The sequence below is a fragment of the Xenopus tropicalis genome, chromosome 4, assembly GCF_000004195.4.
Source record: "Xenopus tropicalis strain Nigerian chromosome 4, UCB_Xtro_10.0, whole genome shotgun sequence".
Classification (NCBI taxonomy): Eukaryota; Metazoa; Chordata; class Amphibia; order Anura; family Pipidae; genus Xenopus; species Xenopus tropicalis.
Genome location: NC_030680.2, coordinates 23,969,774 through 23,993,808, shown reverse-complemented (window position 1 = coordinate 23,993,808; position 24,035 = coordinate 23,969,774). Strand labels below are relative to the sequence as shown.

The window sequence follows — 24,035 nt, the reverse complement described above, 5'->3', positions numbered from 1 at the left end:
GAGTGTGCAGGTTGCTTTCAGAAACTTCCGGCAGCGGTGACCGGTTCTTTTTTTTTGCCCCCCTCACGTTTTCTAGCCTTGCAGTGTCTGTGTTGAGACCGCGGAGATGAGGGACGTGACCGGATTCCTGCAGCAGCAGCAGAGCCAGAGCTCGGCTCCGGAGACAGCCGCCGTGTGGCACCGACTGGAGGAGCTGCACAATAAGAAGTGAGCAGGGGCACATACACCATTCAGCCATACACACATCCGTCTCTTGCTCTCAGCTTCAACACTATGTATATTGGGATGCTGGATAGTTACTGGGGGCCTAAAGGGGATTATTAGGAGACAATGGGCACATTTTCAGTACAGCAGTATGGTGAGGCTGGAGAAGGCATTCGCAATGGAACAGGGGAATCTTGAGAAGACATATATAAATAAAAACAAGGCTATGCAGATACTGAGCTGGGAATTATAACCTGATTTAGCTGCCCACCTGCTGTTGATGATTTGTTTTCAACATTTAGATGATTATAGGAGGCTGCAGTGACCCATTGGGTGAGGGCCACCTTAAAGGAACAGTAACACCAAAAAATGAAAGAGCTTTCAAGTAATAAATATATAATGCACTGTTGCCCTGCACTGGTAAAACTGGTGTGTTTGCTACAGTAACACTACTATAATTTATATAATAAGCTGCTGTGTAGCCACGGGGGCAGCCATTAAAGCTGGAAAAAGGAGAAAAGGCACAGGTTACATAGCAGATAACAGATAAGTTCTGTAGAATACAATAGTGTTTTATCTGTTATCTGCTAAGTGCCTGTGCCTTTTCTCCTTTGAATGGCTGCCCCCATGGCTACACAGCAGCTTATTTATATAAATTATAAAAGACTTTCTGAAGTAAACACACAACTTTTACCAGTGCAGGGCAGCAGCACATTATATTTTAGTTACTTTTATACACTTTCATTTTTTGGTGTTACTGTTCCTTTAACATGTCTGGGTCTTTGCCTGACAGATCTCCAGAACCTCCACTGGGCTTTGGCAACATTGTCTTCTTCCCCTGTTGTCATTTCTTTGTGGAACATTGTTTATATTAATTTAGCCATTACCTGGATACCTAGCTATTAAGCAGTAGCTACCAGCGTTAATACATTGTTTAAGTAGAAGGAAGGGGCTAACCACTGGGAGAGGGGGTGCCAATCTGTTAGGCACCCCTCAGTGTTATAATTGTTTACCTGATATACTGGCACTCCCCATTAATGACCCCTTCATACATATAAGTAACAATTGTTTGTAAGGATTATAAAATATCTCCTGGGAATGGCCAAGTAAAATATGTCATTATTATTATTAACATCTGTTTAATAACATAGTCTACTTTTTGTACAGTAAATAGGTGTATACTCTAAACCAGGGGTCCCCAACCTTTCTTACTTATGAGCCACAGTCAAATGTAAAAAGACTTGGAGAGCAACACAAGCATCATAAACGTTCATGGAGGAGCCAAATAAGGGCTGTGATTGGCTATTAGGCAGCCTCTATGCACACTATCAGCTTACAGGGGGCTTTATTTGGTAATAAATCTTGTTTTTATTCAACCAAAACTTGCCCCCAAGTCAGGAATTCAAAAATAACTCCCTGGTTTGGGGGCACTGAGAGCAACATCCAAGGGGCTGGGGAGCAACATGTTGCCCTGAGCCACTGGTTGGGGATCACTGCTCTAAACATACAGATTCTATGCAAAAATGCAACCAACTGATACAAGTGGTAAAGAGGGCAATATAGCTTTACAGCTTTTCCTGGTTTGGCCCCCAGTGTTTACATCAATCTGGTTTGGCCTGTGCATCACCTGGTATTTTTTTGATAGCTGTGCAGCTCTCCACTCACCCTCATGTTATTCACTATAATAATAATACGCTATTTACAGTTTGCCTTTGAAACCTCTTGGTTGCTAGTGTCATTAGAACCAGAACAACTAGGCAACAGGTAAAATTCCAACCTGGAAAGCTGCAGAACAGAAAAATGAAAGCCTTTTGCAAAATGTGTCTCACTAGCAATGTGGACATCTTAATAAAAGTTTAGTTGACTTTTGTTGCAATAACAATTCAACAGAATTTGTTACACTTGGAAAACCATATTCTTTGCAGAGCACTGCTGTAAGCCAGTCACAGTAACAAAGGTAATTATTTGTATATTGGTTTTGAAGTGTTGTGGCCCTTTATTGATAAATCGTCAATATCATTATATTTTGGCATGCCTGCGTGTAAACGTAAAGCTTAATCTAGGAAGTAAGTATGAAATGTGATTGTTTTATGGTTTGTGTATTTCTGCAGGCTTTGGCACCAGCTGACATTGGAACTGCTTGAGTTTGTGCAAGATCCAGAGTGCTCTAAAGGAGATGGACTCATCAAGGTGAGCATCAGAACATGGATCCTTCTTCCCATATACTAGTGATACTGCCATGAACATGCTTCTTTGATTATAGTATGGCACACACCATAAGGAAATACCTCATTTGTCACTTTTACCTCAATCATTGGAATTCCCTCTACTTTGTTTTTTGCATTGGTGTCTGTAGGGGTGATAATATCCCATTTGAAGAATTAGAGAAAGACCAAACTCCTGCCTCTAACCCAACTATTGTCTCTCCACAGTTATACGAGAACTTTATCAGTGATTTTGAGCACAGGTATGATGAAATCATGTTGCTTGCTGTTAATGTCTGGCCATTTATTGTACTGTACTCTCTACCTGTATAGTTGTGTTATAGCGTTTTCTTCTATCATGTTTGTTTCAGAATTAACCCATTGTCCCTGGTAGAAATTATTCTGCACGTGGTCAGGCAGATGACAGGTGAGAATGTGTCTCAGTTGTGCTTGAAAAAGCAAGGGCTGGAGTATTGCGCATATGCAAAAGGGCTCCAAATGCACCGGACACAGCGGCTTGCTTAAAACTTGATTTTTATTACTCCATTTAAAAACAATACGCCTGACGCGTTTCGTGTAAATATACACTTAATCATAGGCATGAGGCTGGAGTATTGCAGTCCAGTTTGCAATTGTATGTATGCAAAATGAAAGGAGCAGTTCAGGAATAAACTATAAACCTCTGAGCTGAAATGTAACTTGCATGTACAATGTTAATATAGGGCAGCTAAACGCCATGATTAGTCACGACTACTGAGTGCTGTGTGTCTTCGCCATAAATGGCATTCCATCAACTCAATAATTCCATTTACTTTTCAATCAACTGGCAAAATAGGCTTTTATTTTTAGTATTTTATATTTTCCAGCAAATGTTGTATTCTGTTAAAGGAACAGCACCAAAAATAATAAAATGTTTGAGTAGTTAAAATATAAAATACTGCTGTCCTTCTCTGGTTAAAGGTTTGCATTTGCTGCATAAAGACTGCTATAGTTTATGTGAATAAGCTGCTGTATAGCCACATGGGTAGCCAATCAAGCTGGTAAAAAGGAGAATAGGCACAAGTTACATAGCTGATAACAAATAGGCTCTGTAAAACACCATTGTATTCTACAGAGTTTATCTGTTATTTGCTATATAACCTGTGCCATTTAGCCTTATTTCAATTTGAATGGCTTCCACCCCCCCCACATGTAGCATTTATAGATACTTAGGTCCCTTTTAGTAAAAGTAAAAAATGGAACTAAGCCCTATCCTAAAGTCACATTCTACTTCTTGACTTGTAGAAGCACAATCAAAACAAATCTGTAGAAGCTTAGATAATTGAAATTTCTTCTATTTTCCAAGCTGATTTGTTTTGATTGTGCTTGTAGGGTTCAGGACGTAGAATGTGGCTTTAGTTTCAGTATAACATTTTGCCCTGTTTAGTGCAAGAAACAACAAAAACCATAGATATTTCTCATTAAATGAGGCAACATCTTTGTTCAACACAAGCTGTATTTGTTAAATCATTGATGAAAAAATGCTTATATTGCTCCTCCTAAATCTATAGCTTATGTAAGAAATGTCTCTTCCATGTAGATCCCTCAGTAGCTCTGAACTTCCTGGAGAAAACTCGCGAGAAGGTTTGTGATTATTTTTAATAATGATCTTGTATGTCCTTCAGCTGTAAATTGGTTTACATTATTTAATGATATATTTATAATAGGTATGGAGACTGATTTCTTGCCAAAGCCATGATCTGTCTGCTTTAATGGTTGTAGGTCAAAAGCAGCGATGAAGCAGTAATACTGTGCAGGACAGCCATCGGAGCCCTGAAACTCAACATTGGGGAGCTGCAGGCCACAAAGGTGCGTATAAAAATGCACAAAGGTGCATTATGTGGTTTTTGAAGGTACTAGATGGTCTATAAGTAGGACTGCACAATCAAAGAGCATAACAGTATAAGCAAGCAACAAGTAGGGGGTGACTTGCATAGGGGAGGGAGGGGAAGCAAAGCTTCCTGTTGCATTCTCCCTCGGTATTAAAAACCTTCTTCCATTATGATTCTATGAATTTCCCCTTACAGAATGAGAAAGGAAAACTCCTCATTACGTTTCAATGATCCCTCAGCTTTGACAGCGGTGCCGTCCAATATCCTAGATACAGTGAAACCTCAATTTTACATACCCTGTTTTAAATGTTTCCGTTTTTTCTGTATCCACGTCACTTTAGGCTGCACATCAATATTTCAGCCCCTGCTGTACCTCAAAACATTTCTGTGTAGTCACCCCCACATATATAGGCATGGTAGTATGATCAGCCTAATTCATTCCCTTCTTTTATTATGTTCTTTATACCCTCTTTTTTACCTTTGCTGTTCCTATCATTCCTTCCCTCACTTTCTCATTGTTCCATCCTTTCTGCTCTTATGTGTTTCTCTACCTTTTTACCCTTATTGCATCTCTGAAACTTTCTTGATCATTTTTATCCTCTTAATCTCACCCCTTTTGCCCATTTCACCCCTTCTCTTGTTTCTTTTTCTCCCGTTCTGCTCTAACCAGTTCATGCTCTTTCCTGTGCTTAATTTTCTTCTCTAATGACTCTCACCCCCTTCAGTTTCTCTTGCGCCCCAACATCCCCCAGTACATTTTTGCCCAGTTTTTTTGCAGCTCCCCTGGTGGTGCTATACAAGGTATCTGGATAGCTTAGCAGTGCAGTAGAAGACTACCTAAAACATTTTAACTTGCTTATGCATACTTTTATTTATGGCTGTATCTTACAGCCTGCCCAGTCCCTGCTCTGCTGCTCAGTTGATGGCATACAGCAATTGTAGCTTAGCAGTGTGGCAGGAAAAGAGCTTAACTTTAGCTTAGGTAATTTTCTGCAAAAGAAATGTGATAATTGGGCATGCAGTGGGATATTCAAGACATTGTATTTATTTTAAATGTGAGCTTCCACCTTTTAATTGCCAGTGATTAAATATTCTGCTTCCATCCTAGGCCATGGAGAGTTTTGTTGGGGGCAGTGCACTGTAGAGCACTGGCTTCTGTTCCGACATAAGTACATAATGACCGTAATCTGTGGAGACGCTGACTATTACTTGCTAACTCACCTCTAAATTTTTCCTTGGTTTTAGTGTCTCTTGTCATTTTTAACCTAGTTATTTACGGTGTGCTCAAAACAAAACCTTTATTATCCTGACCATTAAGCATGTCATATATGGTGACACTGGCGTAGGTTTTCTAGTTATACTCCCTTTTAGCACAGTTATTGTATGGCTGAAGGGCCCTTATTCTCATCTTGTCATCCTCAGGAAACTATTGAGGCAGTGGAAGAGATGTTGGGCGGACTCGCTGGTGTAACCTCTGTGCACAGCCGTTTCTATGACCTTTCCAGCAAGTATTATCAGACCATTGGCAATCACGCCTCTTACTACAAAGATGCATTGCGCTTTCTAGGTTGCACAGACCACAAAGAACTTTCTGGTAAGATACATATAGGCACTCATTTTTAATAATAAGAATGAGAAAGCTTAACCATGGGTAATAAAATGACTAAAATTATTTACATTGCCTGCAATGGCACAGCATTTTGTTTGTTTTGTTGCCCAAAACTACCCATGTGTAATTGCTTTAATAATTCCAAGTGACTTCTAAATGTCACCTTCTGCTATTTCCTTTAAGTGTCAGAACAGCAAGACAGAGCCTTTACCCTAGGGCTGGCAGGTCTGTTGGGAGATGGAGTCTACAACTTTGGAGAACTGGTAAATCACCTATTTCTTAAAGCAACATTATAGCTTTTGATTTGGCTCAAGATTTATATTTGCTGCATAAAGTATATAAACTATATACCTGTATTTGTTTTATGCATATATAGTACAATATATCGTTATAAGCTGATTTAGATTATGTCTACCACAAGAACGTAGATATTGTTTAGGTTACAGATTTTGTGGTATAGACAAAGGGTTCAAGATTAAACCTTTTTATGTCCTAGCTGATGCATCCAATCCTGGAATCTTTGCGCAACTCTGACCGGCAGTGGCTAATAGACACTCTTTACGCCTTCAATAGTGGCAATGTGGAGACATTCCGTGGGCTGAAAACTGCTTGGGGACAACAGGTATTTTTCCTGAAAAGAGGAAGACCGCTATTTTTTCCCTCCATTTATATCCACTTACTAGTCCTGAGACACTTTAATCTACTAAAGGGCAAGTAAAATAATAGTGATTGAGCCAATCAGTAAAAAAAGCTCACCAGCAACAAAGTGTGAGGTCTGAGTGCACGTGGCTCAGACCTAATAAGCCCTATTAGTATCTTTTATATGTGTTTTTAGTAATGTCTGACTGTGGGGTCTGTGAGTGACTACTGTGTTTTCTGTAATGGATTATTTCTTTGTTTATTCTATGCACAGATCCATTCTTTCTTTGCCTTGTTCCATTTACACACATAGGTAGAAGCCGAATCATTTCCATATGCTTTAGCAGATAATCACCATATCTGTTTCTTTAAAAAAAAAAAACTTTTATCTGATCCAGTGCAAAAGTGAAATTGACCACTTATTATGTTCTGTTTGTAGCCGGATCTTGCTGCTAATGAACCCCTTTTGCTAAAGAAAATCCAATTACTTTGTCTCATGGAGGTAAGGCTGATGCTATTGCAGGGTGACCATTAAATTAATATTGGCACGCTTTATTTTAGTATTCCCCAGAGTATGAATGCACCCTGCAGTCTCTGACAGAGCAGATGAGCAGGTGGAAGTAAAACAGGTATTTGGGGATACAGATGTGTTAAAATTGCTTCTTCAAATAGTAGTCTCACACATGCACATGTGAACATCTATAGCAATACAGGCAGACGTGTGAGGCTAAAGCTGACCAAACGTTACAAGATCCTAGTGGAACAGGTTGTCGGGGCAAGGACCGCATCAAAAATTCAATGCTGTCCTTGATTTTGACGAAAAAATCAAGTTATGGGAAAATCAAATTACAGTGCAAGTTGATTCATGTTACAAACCACATTGATTTCTTATAATTTTGGGTTCTGTAAATGCATTAAAACATTCAGTTTGGTCAAGCTGTTTGGGTGCTGGGAGCTGTAGTCAGGATATCTGGGAAGAGGCACAGGTTGGCCATAATGGGTTAGATTTTAAATGTTAATTTGTATTGTTGATGGTCCCAATCACTCTCTACTATCTGCTTAGATGACATTTACACGTCCTGCCAATCATCGCCAGCTCACCTTTGAAGAAATCGCTAAGAGCGCACAGGTCACAGTTAATGATGTAAGTACGAGCACTAGCATGGCTTCTGTAGTCATTCTAAATGCTTTTAGCTAAGCGTATGATCACTCAGGCTGCTCACCTGATCTACTGGCATTTGTCACTAAATATAAAAAAAATGTGTAAAAACAAATACATTTGAACTGCCTGTCAGGTGTGTTTGTTTGCAATATAGTATCTGTTCATTTGATGCACTTTATAAAACTGATTCAGTAAAGGCAAATCACCCCATGAGACTGAGTTTCTCTGCAGTTCACTGGGCAGGTACACGTTAATAGACACAGCCTAGGAGCCAGAGCATATAGCTAAATTATTTGGTACATTGGGCGCCTAATTTTGTCTGGATATGCTGTTGGACCAAGTCATTTTCCATAGTTCTGCCAATCTAGTTCTTTGCTGCCTGAGTGCTTAACTTATATAGTTAACTATGAACATAGCTCATATCATACTCCTTAATGAGGAGCATATACTCAGAAACATAGTAACCATGTTTATTGTGCTTTATGCTTTTACCTTCTTTTCTTTCTGCTCTTTCTTCTCTTTGCATCAGAACATACTATATAACCCTTTTCTTGACATCGACATAGAATCTACATCACTGGCAAGTTACAGAGTGTCGGTGGATGCGGATTCTACATTTACATTTTCTGTTCAAATGAATAGAGGGCAGTCACGGCCACTGGCAATGAATTTGGTTGCAGGTACTTGAGCTTTCTTCAGTATCAACTCTTACTTATAATGTCCCTGTCTTGCCTTGTAGGTGGAGCTTCTCGTAATGAAGGCCCTGTCAGTAGGGCTGCTCCGGGGCAGTATTGATGAGGTAGATAAGAGAGTACACATCACTTGGGTGCAGCCACGGGTCCTAGATCTACAACAGGTAAATATATTTTTTAATGGTTGAAATACAGGGGTATAGCTGCTGATAAACGAACCAATAGTACTGTACGAATATACAATTATCTGTGTGTGTATGGCAGCCTGTCAATCCCAATATATCTGTACTATATCAGTCTGTTCAGGAATTGGTATATTTGAAATTGTAATGTGCTGATGCACAGTACATGGTACGCTGCCAGATGGAGGTGATGTAGTCATTCTGTTTGCACAAACAATCAGAACAGTAGAAAGATGCCATGGCATATGTGGCCCCTTTGTCTGATTACCCCATGGCCAAACATTTGGAGGGTGTACAATATCAACCCGAGTGTGGCCACCTAAATGGTTATTATGGGAAGTCACAGATGCTGGGACCACAGGAAGATGGTAGAGCAAAGAAACATACAGGGTGGGGAAAGGGTGTAGTTAATAGACGTGATATGGAGAGCAAGAGTAATGTATGTAAGTGATTCCACAGAATTGCCTGCTTGTGCCCCCAAGCTCAAGTCAACTTTTTAATTGTTTGCTGGGTTTGAATGCAGCACCGGCTGTGCTAAATTGTAATAAGGATCAAATGACTCTCTAGTGGTCTGATTAACACTGCCTATGATATGCCTACTGCTATAAACAAAACTGTCAGAAAACTAGTTACACTCACAATCCGCTTTAAAGGGGCAGTGTACCCCATTTGCAACATAAGTTCAGTGTTGAAATGAACAAGACTGAACATACTCTGCTAAATATACTTGTTTTAATCACAAAACAATGTTTGTTCTTGAGCTTAACAGACTAATATTACTCCACATTTGGTCCCTTGCATAATGGACTGTCGCTAACAGATCAACAAATGTGGAGCGAGAGGCTTTTTGCCCTGTTTAGCTCATGAAATAGTAAACTTCAGAGATTTTTCATGATTAGAACAATAGGCAAAATGTATGGGGTTTTTTGGCACAGGCCCTAATCATGGCATTCATGTTGCATAATGGGGGCAACTGCAAATGATCAATTTTATATTTTAAGTGAATTTAGAGATATTAGCAGTTTGCTATGCTGGCTTTCCACTCAACAGCTTTTTGAAGGCCCTGAGTGTTGGTGACACTAACTATGCACTTTCTTTGCACTGCCTATCATTAGTTAACCCTTGGATTGCTGACTGTTGAGCCAAAAGCCTGCTAATGGTGTAAAAATCTTTGAGAAACCACTAAAATAAAAAATGAATTTAGATTGTAAGTATTCCGAGCAGCACCCTGAGCAAGTTTACATTCGTTCCTAATTCAGAGGCAGCATGCAGTGCGTTCCAGTGTGGCCTAATGACTGTCTCTCCTTATTAAAGGAAGTCTCCTAGATCCATATGGTTCTATTTATGGAAAGAAACATTAAATTCACTGAATGTTTGAGCTTGACCCATTTTCTGTCTCCATCCTGGTTATTACAAGTCATAAAGGTTGCAGAGATCTAATTTTTGTGTGTGGCCACCTGTTCACCATGTGTAGGTTGGTAGCCTTGGGGCAGCAGTTTTTCTGCACAAAAAGTTGACATTTTTATCAAATTTAATGTATTTGTAACCACTATGTGACTGAATGTATATCTTTATTTCAGATCAAGGGAATGAAAGACCGACTGGAGCACTGGTGCACAGACGTGAAGAGTATGGAAATGCTTGTAGAACACCAAGCTCATGACATCTTGACGTAAATCCCCTGTTCGCTGTATTCTAAAGCAGAGACCACACCTGTGCCCTCTCCATTAAGGGATGCTACATCTGTCCTCTCTGCGTAGGGGTGGAAAAAAAGGACTAAAATGGGAGCAGCCCGGTTCCACCTGATGTTTGAAACATCTGACCTGTTCTATTTTTGGCTTAATAGGACACAGCCTCTTTGTTATATTGGATGTGTGTCTGCACTGATATCGCAACATGAAATAAACCATTTCTGTAAATCTTTCTTTATCTCTATTATAGCAAGTAGCATCAAACCACAGACGTATTTGGCATAGTCATCTCACGTACTGAGGAGCATGTCAGCTTTTGACATTCAAGATTTTCAGTAATTTGAACAGAGGTAATATTGTCTATATAAATATATATATTAGGGGGGAAAAATACAACAGAGTAAAGTAATAAAAAATGGAATTGTCCCCTCCATACGTTTATTAGGCATCTGCAAACTTTACACCGTAACTCCTGTAACTCCAACTAGTGCACAGACTACGGTGGCCAGTGCCCCATTACCACCCTGCCCCCAGGAGCCACAGGGCCTGTCTATAAGTGATGTTGTTAATTAAAAGCTTTATTTGAAATGCATTCTTGAACACTCATTGGCCATTTTGGGATTTTTTGGAGAACTAAAATATATAAATATTATATATATTATATATATATATATATATATATATATATTATCATTAGAATTCATCATCATTTTCATTCCAAAATCAGCTTCTCCCATGCCCAGACATACAAGGGGAAGAAGCCAGGTAATCGGCTTTTCTCTAGCGGAACTACCCATGTGCCATTAGCTAACACTGTATAAAGTAGTTTGATTATATAGTATAAACCAGGGATAGGCAACATCTAATATATCAGCATTTGGAGGACTACAGCTCAAACCTCAGTGAGGGGGTCGATGGGGGCTGTAATTCAGCAAAAGGTAAAAACAGACAAATAATAAAACAGAGATAATAAACAAAAAGCACTTTTATTTTCAAAACATATATTAAACGCATATTAAACTAAAGTGTTTAAGTGCAAATAGAATTTACTTTAAGCATTGACATCAATACGGTTTGGCACATTTTGGTAAACAAAGACAAAGCATGCTGCCCACGCACTGATAATATTGTCCAAAAATGTATGATGAGAAAAAATTAAATTAGTCAACTTCCTCAATAGTTGGCCCTTGTTTGGGCTCAGCAGTGCAGCCAGCCCCTGGCATTCCCCCTGGCATTCCCCCTGGCATCCCACCTTGGTACAGTTTGGTAATAATGGGATTACACAGCTTTTCCAGCTCTTTCTGCTTGTGGGTATATTCCTCCTTTTCTGCGAGTTGGTTCTGCTCCAGCCATGAGATGACCTCCTGGCATTTGTCCAGGATGGATTTCTTGTCATTGTCACTGATTTTGTCCTTAATATTATTATCCTCCACTGTGCTCTTCATGTTAAATGCGTAGGATTCCAGGGAGTTCTTAGCAGCAATTTTCTCCCTCTGTTGTTCATCATCAGCTTTGTATTTGTCTGCCTCCTGCAGCATCCTCTCAATCTCCTCCTTGCTCAGCCTGCCCTTGTCATTAGTGATGGTGATTTTGTTCTGCTTCCCTGAGCTCTTGTCAACAGCAGAGACATTGAGGATTCCATTGGCATCAATATCAAAGGTTACCTCTATCTGGGGCACACCTCGGGGAGCTGGAGGGATGCCAGTCAGGTCAAACTTGCCCAGGAGGTTGTTATCCTTGGTCATGGCTCTTTCTCCTTCATACACCTGGATCAGAACCCCCGGCTGGTTGTCTGAATAAGTAGTGAAGGTCTGGGTCTGCTTTGTAGGAATGGTAGTGTTGCGCTTAATAAGAACAGTCATTACACCTCCTGCAGTTTCCAGACCCAATGACAGAGGAGCCACATCCAACAAGAGCAGGTCTTGAACATTCTCAGACTTGTCGCCCATCAAGATGGCAGCTTGTACTGCTGCCCCATAGGCCACTGCCTCATCGGGATTGATGCTTTTGTTCAGCTCTTTGCCATTAAAGAAATCTTGCAGCAGCTTCTGGACTTTGGGAATGCGAGTTGAACCTCCCACCAGGACGATCTCATGGATCTGGGACTTGTCTAGTTTGGCATCCCTCATGGCTTTCTCCACAGGTTCCAGGGTGCCCCTGAACAGATCTGCGCACAGTTCCTCAAAGCGAGCCCTGGTGATTGAGGTGTAAAAGTCTATACCTTCAAAGAGAGAATCAATTTCAATACTGGCCTGGGTGCTGGAGGAGAGAGTGCGCTTGGCTCTCTCACAGGCTGTCCTCAGTCTCCTCAGGGCCCTTTTGTTTGGGGAGATGTCTTTCTTGTGTTTGCGCTTGAACTCTTCCACAAAGTGGTTCACCATGCGGTTGTCGAAGTCCTCTCCCCCAAGGTGGGTGTCTCCGGCCGTGGCTTTGACTTCAAAGATGCCATCGTCTATGGTGAGGATGGATACATCAAAGGTGCCACCTCCCAGATCAAAGATGAGGATATTGCGCTCTCCCCTGCCGCTCTTATCCAGGCCATAGGCAATGGCGGCCGCCGTGGGCTCATTGATGATTCTCAGCACGTTCAAACCAGCAATAACGCCGGCATCCTTGGTAGCCTGTCGCTGGGAGTCGTTGAACTAAGCTGGCACGGTGATGACGGCGTTGGTGACTTTGTAGCCCAAATAGGCCTCTGCCGTCTCCTTCATCTTGGTCAGCACCATGGATGAGATTTCCTCCGGGGAGAAGGATTTCCCCTCCCCCTTGTACTCCACCGTGACTTTGGGCTTCCCCCCATCACTGATGACTTTAAAGGGCCAGTGCTTCATGTCTGACTGCACCACCGGCTCATCGTACTTCCTGCCGATCAGTCTTTTGGCATCAAAGACGGTGTTGTGGGGGTTGAGGGCCACTTGGTTCTTGGCAGCATCGCCAATCAGCCTCTCTGTGTCTGTGAAGGCCACATAGCTGGGGGTGGTGCGGTTCCCCTGGTCATTGGCGATAATCTCCACCTTGCCATGCTGGAAGACCCCAACGCAGGAATAGGTGGTCCCCAGGTCAATGCCGATTGCAACCCCTTTGCTAGCCATGTGGTACAGGAGGAAGGATGGGAGACTCTGGTACCTGCTGTATCTGTAGCTTCTGGTACAGGAGGAGGGAAGGATGGGAGACTCTGGTACCTGCTGTATCTGTAGCTTCTGGTACAGGAGGAGGAAGGATGGGAGACTCTGGTACCTGCTGTATCTGTAGCTTCTGGTACAGGAGGAGGAAGGATGGGAGACTCTGGTACCTGCTGTATCTGTAGCTCTGGTAAGACCTCTGGTACCTGCTGTATCTGTAGCTTCTGGTACTGGGAGACTCTGGTACCTGCTGTATCTGTAGCTATGAGAAGAATCTGTAGAGAGAAGAGCTATGGAGAATGAGTCTATGCTATCAATAGTAGTTCAGCTTGCTCTTCTCTGGAGTGTAAGTCTGACTGATTCACAACACCCCGGTCTGGGTTTAAATATACTTCGCGGCGGCGCCCTGGCAACCGCTGGAAACTTCGGGATACTTCTTTCAGAGATAGCCAATCAGCTTAGACTTCTAGCCGTGACGCAACGCCAGGGGCGGAGTCAGGCTGTTTCTCCCGTTGTCTAGAATGATCGCCGCTTGGTACGTCACCTACGCAGCGCGTCCCGAAGCCCTGAGGTAATTGTGTCTGGGATATTCCAGAGCCTTCCCGGCGAGTGGCCCTGAAACCAAAGCCGGACAGTGAAGGCAATGACAGCCGAAAGGCTTTTATTACTATTAAAATAGCAAACTGCTGCCGTGTGAATATTCACAGGGGATGATGGGAATTGTACAGCTGGAGGGCGTTGCTTGCTCGCAGTGCAGGTAGTGATTGGAAAAGGTAACTCAGATTACAGTATCAGGACATGGTCTCCCCTCTGTAGGAGTAATAACTTAAATTGACTTTATTTTAATCTATTTGTATATTCAAGTTTATTGATTCATAGTTACAAAAGTGAAGCATAAATACAGTGTGGTAATACAATTCTGCTTATTTTATTATTAACATTTATTTATAAAGCGCCAACATATCCCGCAGCGCTGTACAATAAGTGGGTTTCATACATTGGACACACAGAGTAACATATAAAGCAATCAATAACCGATACAAGAGGTGAAGGGAGCCCTGCCCAAAAGAGCTTACAATCTACAAGGAGTAACATATAAAGCAATCAATAACCGATACAAGAGGTGAAGGGAGCCCTGCCCAAAAGAGCTTACAATCTACAAGGAGTAACATATAAAGCAATCAATAACCCATACAAGAGGTGAAGGAAGCCCTGCCCAAAAGAGCTTACAATCTACAAGGAGTAACATATAAAGCAATCAATAACCCATACAAGAGGTGAAGGGAGCCCTGCCCAAAAGAGCTTACAATCTACAAGGAGTAACCTATAAAGCAATCAATAACCGATCCAAGAGGTGAAGGGAGCCCTGCCCAAAAGAGCTTACAATCTACAAGGAGTAACAAATAAAGCAATCAATAACTCATACAAGAGGTGAAGAGAGCCCTGCCCAAAAGAGCTTACAATCTACACAGTACAAGCTGACTAGTCTCACTGTGGTTTATATTAAGGGATTATGTTGAGAGAAATGGTAAAGTCTGCTTCTAACTACTGAGGTTTTGGGACATGATCTGGGCCATGTGTATATCTCTGGCCTATCCGATAATCCCTTCTCTTTATAGATTGTAAGCTCTTTTGGGCAGGGCTCTTCACCTCTTGTATCTGTTATTGATTGCTTTATATGTTACTCTTTGTAGATTGTAAGCTCTTTTGGGCAGGGCCCTCTTCACCTCTTGTATCGGTTATTGATTGCTTTAAATGTTACTCCTTGTAGATTGTAAGCTCTTTTGGGCAGGGCTCCCTTCACCTCTTGTATCTGTTATTGATTGCTTTATATGTTACTCCTTGTAGATTGTAAGCTCTTTTGGGCAGGGCTCCCTTCACCTCTTGTATCTGTTATTGATTGCTTTATATGTTACTCCTTGTAGATTGTAAGCTCTTTTGGCCAGGGCCCGCTTCACCTCTTGTATCTGTTATTGCTTTTTATGTTACTCTGTATGTCCAATGTATAAACCCACTTATTATGCAGCACTGCAGAATATGTTGGGGCTTTATAAATATATATCTTAATAATAATAAAATACCAGCCAAAGACTTTATTTCAAATTTACAGCTGGCAATGTACTTGCTGATAAATTTGTAATGACTAGTCCTCTGATCTCAGCATACCCTAAATTCCCTCCTAGTCGGCCCCAAAACCCCCTATCCAAGCTTCTCCTCAAGCTGCTCTACTCACATATTTTTCTTCTGATGGTATGGCCCTGCCCGGTCAGTGTTGGACTGGAGAAAAACTAAAGTAATGTACTTTGTTTTGCCACAAAATATTATATATAATATTATAATAATTATTAACATATATAAAGCGCCAGGATATTCAGTAGTTTTGTAAAATAATAAGGTGTATATATGTATCCAACATACAGACCTAACTACATCCCCCTAGGTTGCAAAAGTGACGCCACAGTTACTTCCACCGGAAGTGACATCACATGTACCGCTATCATTGTTTGACCCCCCCTCTCCCCCTGGCTCTGCTGCTGGATTTCATAGAATAAGGGCTTGCACACAAATAGTCACAGGCACAGTAGTAGTATTAAAAAGTAATTATCTTTTATATAGTATACAGAAAATTTTACAAAGGTCAATTTTAATCCATACAACACAGTCAATTACACATGATTCTATAAGATAATACATACCACAAAAATGTGCACAGGTAAAAAAAAGGAAAGCAAAAGGTAAGCAGATACACTTGCCAAAGATGAGAATTACCCCAATATTTCGACACAGAAAGCCTTACGTTGGGGTAATTCACTTTGTTACTGCACTTATATATGGGCCTTATGGTGTTAGGGGTGGGCAACATCAAGAGTCAGAAAGAGATGTGGCATTGAGCATTTCAGTTACAAGATGGCAGTGTCCAGTGACTGGGTAGGGAGGTCAGGGGTTCTGGGGCCTGAAAAAGACATGTTGGTTGGGGGGGAAGTCACTTGTTCTTTATATGGAATGGATAAAGGCAGTCTATATAATATGTGATTGTCACAATCTGCTAATACCAGATGTTGCTTATCTGCTTGCTCTGTGTCATCACTGCACCTACAGGCACAGCATTGGTCTGTGTACACACGCACAGCGGATTTGGGTGTGAAAACACATTCTCTGGTGTTTTCAAACCGAAATCCACTCCATGTCTGTACACAGGCCGACGCCGTGCCTATAGATGCAATAACATTACGAAGTGGAGGTAAACAGATAGGCTGTTTCTCATCCTGAATTTATCCACAAACTGGGAAACAGACACATCTAGCATTAGCCTAAACCTGATGTCTCCGCTGGATACTTGCATCGTCTACCATTAGTTGCGACTTGCTGCTTTGTCGTTTATTCCCCTCGGTACACGGCACTGTTGGAGTCTGTCTCGTGCACACAGACCTCATACAGAAGCCCTGCCGGTAGCCTCTTCTGCAGCTCCTCCCAAATAAACACGGTTATGTTTTCCACCGTACTGCAAGGGAAAGATCAGCAAAGCAATTATAAATACATATATCATTGATTTCAGATGTTCAGGGAAACAAATACACAGTTCACAAACTGTTCGCCCATACCGACATTGTACAGTTGCATTGTTATTTTTATGATTAAATTAAGTAGAATTTTTTTGTCCTTTCTTCTATATATGGTTAGGTCACCAAACAAGCAGATCTTATTGGGCCAATCCAAATTTCAACATCAGAGATATGATCCATTGGAGTGCGGACCACATCAGTCAGCCAATGCGGTTCTCAATCCAAAGAGATTAAACCTGCCCAAACATTGTCTGGCCGATTTCCAGCCACCTGGCCTCCATCATGAGATCTACCACAGTTAAAATAGTGCAACGTCTATCATTTGGCGCAATAAGCAAGAAAAAATATCATTTAATGTTTAACAAATAGACATAGCAATATATAAATGCAGTGCCAAATTCACATTTAATGCCCACATAACATTATTCAAGTGCCAACTTCAAGTTTAATGTGAAAGGATTGTAGTAGTTTTTACTTGTAGCTTGCACACAGAAACATATGTAAAGCTGGAACAAATATATACAGTGGCCCAGTGGGGAAAATCTTCTATGCTGGGATGAAACTACAAAGACAGATGGCTTGAGCGGCCGCACTTAAAATCTTCTGTTAGGGGGGGAAATAAGTGGCGGGATGTCATCCCACTGCATTCCACCTCAAGGTCTACCAGAAACTTTAAAGTGATCTACTGGTAGACTTTTTGGCCACCCCTGCTCTAAGCTGTGCCCTTGTGCGTACATACACAAATTGTGAAATGCAGAATTTTGTGTTTTCACACAAAAATCATTGTGCGCACCGCACAAAGAGATTTGTGTGAAAACACAAAATTTTGCATTTTGTTCTGAAGAAATAAGTGGTCCCATGCTAAATCTCCTTATCCTGGCACTCATACTTTCCAGCCTAGAGGCAAAACAGCATATACCCAGCCTGGAACAGGCTAATTAGAACTGTCTGCTTCACTAATTAAAACCATTCAGTAACCTTCCCATAACTTGTAGTTACAAAGCTAGAAGGCCATAAAGGGGAAATGTGGTGCTTTGTTTTGCCTTGAGACCTGGAAAACTAAATGATGTTCATTATGAAAACTATTTCCTTGTTGTCCAGTAAACACTAATGGGGGATTCTAAACTCTGTCTTAAAGCAAAAAGAAATAAGAACAAGAATTTTTCAGGTTAATATTTATTTAGGACAAATTGCAAGTTTGTTGACTTGGCAGAGTAAGCTGGGTATACATGTAAAGGTCTGCATGAGTTGCAGATAAATATGTCCTGTTATCAGAGCTATGATTGGACAACTTGGTTGAAAGTGCACAAATTACCCAACCACATTTCATTCATGTATTAATAATTCACTAAAAAATAATGGGGTTTAACTGGTGTCTCTTTAAGTGTACAATGGCTTTGTTTTAGTTTATATGTTTTGTTGGGTCCTGGCCCTGCATCGACCTTGTTAATGATTTCCATTGAGACAGGTCATTAAAGAGTAAGACCTTTGAAACAAGAATGGTAAAGGAGATACAAGTATGGAACCTTTTATCCAGATTGCTTATGACCTGGGGTTTTCCAGATAAGGGGTCTTTTTGTAATTTGGATCTACATACTTTGTCTACTAAGGGCTCTGGCACACGGGGAGATTAGTCGCCCGCGACAAAACTCCCTGTTCGCGGGCGACTAATCTCCCCGAGACTCGCGAGTCTTTTTCGGTGATTTCGGGAAATGGCGCCACCGCGTGTGCCATCCCGCCGGCAACATACATGTTCGCCGGTGGGATGGCGGGTCATGACAACTCGGGGAGATTAGTTGCCCGCGAACAGGGAGTTTTGTCGCGGGGCCCTAAATATAATTTAAACATTATATAGACCCAATAAGATTAATTATATCTTAATTAGAATCAAGTACAACTGTTTTGTTCTTATCTACCTGTAATTCAGAATTTTCTGGGTAATGGGTTTCCAGATAACAGATCCCATACCTGTACCTCTATTACCTAATTGTTTACCTGTTTTTTAAGGACATTACAGTTCCTTTTTCAAGGATGTTCAGAAGTCGCTCTTTTAACTCTTTGAATGCCATGGTGTTTTAATCTTGCTACAAAGTGTGTTGCCAGTGAACAATCAGCGCAGCAACAGATAAAAAGGAAACCTGGGACAATGCCATGTTTATGCCAACACCTAGATTTTATGCCTGGTGGCTCCTAAGGGCTCTGGTACACGGGGAGATTAGTCGCCCACGACAAATCTCCCTTGTTGCGTGCGACTAACCTCCCCGATATGACATCTCACTGGCGAAAAAGTAAATCGAGAGGCAACTTTGGCAATCGCTCCACCGCGTATGCCATCCCACCGGCAATTTACATTTTCGCCAGTGGGATGTCATATCGGGGAGATTAGTCGCCTGCAACAAGGGAGATTTGTCGCGGGCGACTAATCTCCCCGTGTACCAGAGCCCTCCCCATGTACCAGAGCCCTAAGGGTGATGGCCCACTGGGAGATTAGTCGCCCATGGTTAATCTCGGCTACCACAGACAACTAATCTCCCCGAAATTCCTTTCTACCGGCAATAAAGTGAATCACCGGTGGAAAGGTGCATACGTAGCTTTGATTTCTGAAAAGTCACATAAAGTTTCCTGCAGGAGGAAGCTTTGCGTAACTTTGGAAAATGAAGCAACGCATATGCCTTCTCATCACTGGTTCACTTTATTGCCGGTGGGAAGTTATTTGAGGCAGATTAGTTGCCTGTGGTTAAATCTCAGCCAACATGGGCGACTGATCTCCCCAGAATACCTCCCCACCAGCAATGAAGCGAATCGCCAGTGGGAAGGCACAAACATTGTTTCAATTTCCAAAGTGACGCAAACTTTCTTCCTGTTGGGATTAATTACAAGGCACTGTTTTATTATTACAGAGAAAAAGGAAATCATTTTTAAAAATGTAAATTATTTCATTAAAATGGAGTCTATGGGAGATGGCCTTCCCATAACTCGGAGCTTACTGGATTAAAGGTTTTCGGATAATGGATCCCATACCTGTAGAACCTTATTGTTACTGGCTCCTTGAGCTATACATTTATCGCTATGACACTCACCTAACAACGTTTCGGAAGTAAGGCACATCTTTATCAACATTTTTATGGTCCAGGGGAACTGTGATGCATTCCTAGGAAAGAAGAGAGAGTGATTGGTTAAGACTTTTTCAGCTGGGTTCATGCATCCTCTGTTTAAAGGAAAATTAAACTCTAGCCGCCCCTCCACTGCTTCCCCTCCAAGCTCCCTCCCCGCAGCATCTATTCTTTTTCAGAAGTCTCCCTGTATTCTGACCTGCCATTAATTTGCAGCGCTGTGCAGCAGAGTTCATCTTCCCCTGTCTTCTAAGCTTATTCTGTCAGAGCACCAACATGGATCTTGGAGGAGGATGCGCAGTTGAATCTACATCCTGAATCAGCTTCAACTGCCCATACTCCTGCAACATCCTTACTGACAACTGAGAGGATTAGAAGATGGTGCTGTTCCACTCAGTGTGCAGCTCTGTAGATTTATAACAGGGTAGCACACAAGGAGACTTCTGAACACAAAAGGGAGGGAGCTTGGAGGGTAGGGATTAGTTCTCTTTTATAGGGAGCATATATAAATTGCAGAAGTGCCAGGAAGAGCAATCTGAGCAGTTTCTTTGAGTGGGTATATGTCTCTTTTTAAAGGAGAAGGAAAGGTATAATCACTTTGGGGGGTGCCAAAATCTTAGGTAATCACCTAGGACCCTGGGTCAGTGCTGCTGTTCGCTAGAAAATGCACTTGCCCAGGGGTACTTATGTAGGAGCCCCCTGACACCATCTTTTTCTGCATCTTCCTTCTATTATTTGGCCTTTGTTTGGGTGCGCATGTGCAGTAGAGTGAAATGCTGAATATAGAAGCAAAAAGCTGACTTTTTATTCTACTATACATGCACCCTGGCCTGGGCTTGAAGAGAATAAGGATGAAGTATGGAGTATCAGGTAAGCAATTATAATCACTGGGGGTGGCAAATACTTGGCAACCCCCCCCCCCCACCAGCGATTATATGTGGGGATTATACCTTTTCCTTCTCCAATTTTTATCACTGGTTTGCAGAAAAGAGTCTTACCTCCATGTACTTTTTCAAATCAGTAAGGTTAATAACCATACCAGTTGTCGGGTCAATCTGAGATAAAGAAGGGACAGAATTATTTTAATTGTTCAAGTATAACTTGTGTTTAGGGCTCTACAATCACATCTGTATGTCAAAGTATAAATTACAACCCATTTCTTGTGTTCCACAGCCCTCCACACTTCTCTTCTGCACTAATTACTTATATTTACTGTAGTGTTGTCATCGATTCTAATCTGTGCCTAATTGTGTCATCTGGAAATTGTATATTATAAGAAATAATATACCCTCTACTTTGAAATATAAGGATATAAGAACTTAACATGCTCATAGAACTCTGGAACTATTTTATAATAGGTTATACATAATTTCTTCTTTCTAGAATGGGAGTAAAACAGTTAGGATTATTTTTTCAGTGATAAACCTGATTTACCTGATCAGTATAGCCCCCTTATGATCCAGATTTTGATCCAGGGGCCAACTGATTTGGTCATCTCATTTTGTAACCTCACCAAATGAGGTGATTTATCAGTGCATTACCAGTTTAGTGCATTGTTTCTCTTTGTGTGCATTAGATTTTTGTTTTCAACATGTTCTCAGCATGTGTGCCATAGTGTGATCTATCCAAACCCTGTACAACAGATACTTTGTATGATCAGTACTCACCTTTCCACGGACTGTGACGATCACTTAAAATCAAAGGAAAAAGTAAGTACGTTAAAGTAATCCAGTCTTTACACAATCACTACGTAGAACATTTTTTTGCCTGTATCCCCCCCTCACCTTTGTAGTTGTGACCATGGCCATTAGGGTTGTTACACTTTCCAAATATTCTTTTGTTTTCTTCTTCACTCAGCGAGTTGCTACAAAGCAGTGAAGAAAAGGTTTTAATGGATAGTACATTCTAGGTTCAGATATTACATGTAAGTGATTATACTAAGGCATGCTTACAAAGATCGCGTTATAGAACACAGCACTGCTATAGTTGTATTACAGTTTCCAGCATCTCTAGTCATAAAGAAGATGTTGTCCTTCAGAACAGGCCACAAATGCCCTGAAATGTTCAGGTAGTTTGGCTGATTCAGGCCATTCTGCCCAACCACCTGGGCATGTATGGCGGCTGTTCAGACTGATACTCCTGTGATTGGCTGGTATAGTAGAGATTATTACTCCTGTCGGCTGAAAGGAAGTGAAGAGCTGCATCACTATGGCTCCCCTTCACTTTCTGACATTCATATTGTTTGGGTAGTCGGCCCATGGGCCACCTTTAGGGTGACGGCAAATTGGAAATGTTGTTGCCTGTAGTAAATCTCCTCTAGCACGTGCAAGAAAAAACATACAGATATACCACCGTATTGAAGTCAACCTCCTCCTGTAAAAACATCTGAATCACATAATAGCGGCAAAATGTAGGAGAAGGCAATTTGGTATGAGTACATGATTCCAATGTTTAACCAATAGAGATTTAGATCGACTTTAATAGCTGGGATGGTATTGGAGCTGGGATGTTTTTAAAATGCGTGAATGCCCTCAGAATGTCACTTGTGAACCAATTATACCAAAATGTCATCCATGATCCATCCACCCAACTGCTGTAGGGTTTTTTATTTTTTTGTTACTAAGCAACACAACTAAAGGGGTAATCTCATTAGCTAATAAATGGCTGTTGTAGCTGAAAGGGCTAAACTCTACAGGAGATTTTGCTCATAATTTGTGGGTCAGATTTTATCTGATCTTGTCGTACGACACCATTCAACAGACCATACAAAATCTCATCTCCATAGGCTGTAATGTAAAGTCGGATCAGATAAAATTGGATGGTGGGTTTTATTCATGCATCTACATCTGGCAGTCAATGTATTTCAATGAGAACAAAAAGTCTGGCAGACACCATCAGATTTTATCTCAGTGGATGCAGACGCAGCCGGCAGCATTTCCATCTGACAGGTGCATCGCGTCTGATCGCAAATCTTTCATGCGGTTTACACATAAGATTTCTGTTTCAGTCCTTTTATATTTTGACCCGTGCCACTATATCCGACGTGTAAAATGCGTTTTGTCAATCACCCTACAAAATCAGGGGAATTTAGCCCTTACTCTTACCTGTGAAGACGATGACTTGCACTGAAAGACAAACCGCGTGAAATCTGGATGATGCGAGGCACTGGATGAGATGTAATTAAGTCACAGTTCTGCATATTGAGAATATTAGCGGCAGCCAAACCACTACCCTCTGTGTCTGTGCTACACACACTGCTCATCTGCTCTTTGATCAGCAGCCCCCGAGGGCAGGCTTAGAAAGTAGGATTCTGATTGGCTGGGACATCGGCTTCCTTATTGACACAAGCAGGCTCCAAGCTCGGCTTACTGGTGTCATGTGATACTCCTATGGAAATTCTAAGCCTTTTTTCTCCCTTTATGCTTGTAGTACGATTACAATAATATGGATTGGGCAAGTTAACTCACTGCATTCTGTGGCTGGTGTAATACATGCTGGCAGATACGTTCTCTGGAAAATAGAAAGTATGTATTAGTGTTTACAGATGCTACAAAATTATGTAGCCCAATAAATTCCATCCAGGATGTGGCATCCTTGCAGCAGGATCTTGACAAACTGGCAATTTGGCCAGCTAAGTGTCAGATTAAACATACATAAATGTAATGTAAATGGATGAAAAATATGACCAACAGTTATACCCTTAATAGGACTATATTTCCAATATATATTCTTTAAAAACATTTAACATTTCTTTTAATGTTCAGTGGGTTTAACGTTATTTGTAATTGCAAATGCAAATTATTATTTTTCTGTTTATATTCTCTGTACTTTTTGCTCTAATAAGGTTCAGTCCAACCAGTGCTCCGCTGCTGCACCACCAAGGTTTGGGGGAAAAAATAAACAGTTTGGTTGCCCATGGTCCCCTGGCCTCTCCATTTCTGTGCCTATGGGTGTTCCATAGACATTTTTACCACAGGCTAAAG

At 41.3% G+C, this 24,035-nt stretch overlaps 3 protein-coding genes across 3 annotated transcripts; 1 reads left to right on the top strand and 2 right to left on the bottom strand.

Annotated features, from left to right (window-relative positions):
• The first annotated feature begins 48 nt into the window (after window positions 1–48).
• psmd13 (proteasome 26S subunit, non-ATPase 13) lies at window positions 49–10,482 on the top strand. The gene is made up of 13 exons (NM_001005429.1): window positions 49–207; window positions 2,316–2,394; window positions 2,637–2,671; window positions 2,780–2,835; window positions 3,988–4,031; window positions 4,170–4,256; window positions 5,702–5,873; window positions 6,072–6,151; window positions 6,385–6,510; window positions 6,967–7,029; window positions 7,591–7,671; window positions 8,429–8,545; window positions 10,144–10,482. The coding sequence occupies exons 1-13, from the start codon at window positions 107–109 to the stop codon at window positions 10,237–10,239; spliced, it is 1,137 nt and encodes a 378-aa protein (NP_001005429.1). The 5' UTR covers window positions 49–106; the 3' UTR covers window positions 10,240–10,482.
• Window positions 10,483–11,221: 739 nt separating this feature from the next.
• On the bottom strand, window positions 11,222–13,561 carry hspa1b (heat shock protein family A (Hsp70) member 1B). The gene is given in 1 exon segment (XM_002937639.5): window positions 11,222–13,561. A coding segment is annotated over 1 exon segment (1,932 nt). The 5' UTR covers window positions 13,347–13,561; the 3' UTR covers window positions 11,222–11,414.
• Window positions 13,562–15,961: 2,400 nt separating this feature from the next.
• pts (6-pyruvoyltetrahydropterin synthase) lies at window positions 15,962–23,332 on the bottom strand. Its single transcript, XM_002937651.4, has 6 exons — window positions 23,157–23,332; window positions 21,837–21,916; window positions 21,720–21,742; window positions 21,051–21,107; window positions 20,020–20,090; window positions 15,962–16,878 (listed from the first exon to the last, which is right to left on the bottom strand). The coding sequence occupies exons 1-6, from the start codon at window positions 23,312–23,314 to the stop codon at window positions 16,755–16,757; spliced, it is 513 nt and encodes a 170-aa protein (XP_002937697.2). The 5' UTR covers window positions 23,315–23,332; the 3' UTR covers window positions 15,962–16,754.
• Between the last annotated feature and the right edge of the window lie 703 nt (window positions 23,333–24,035).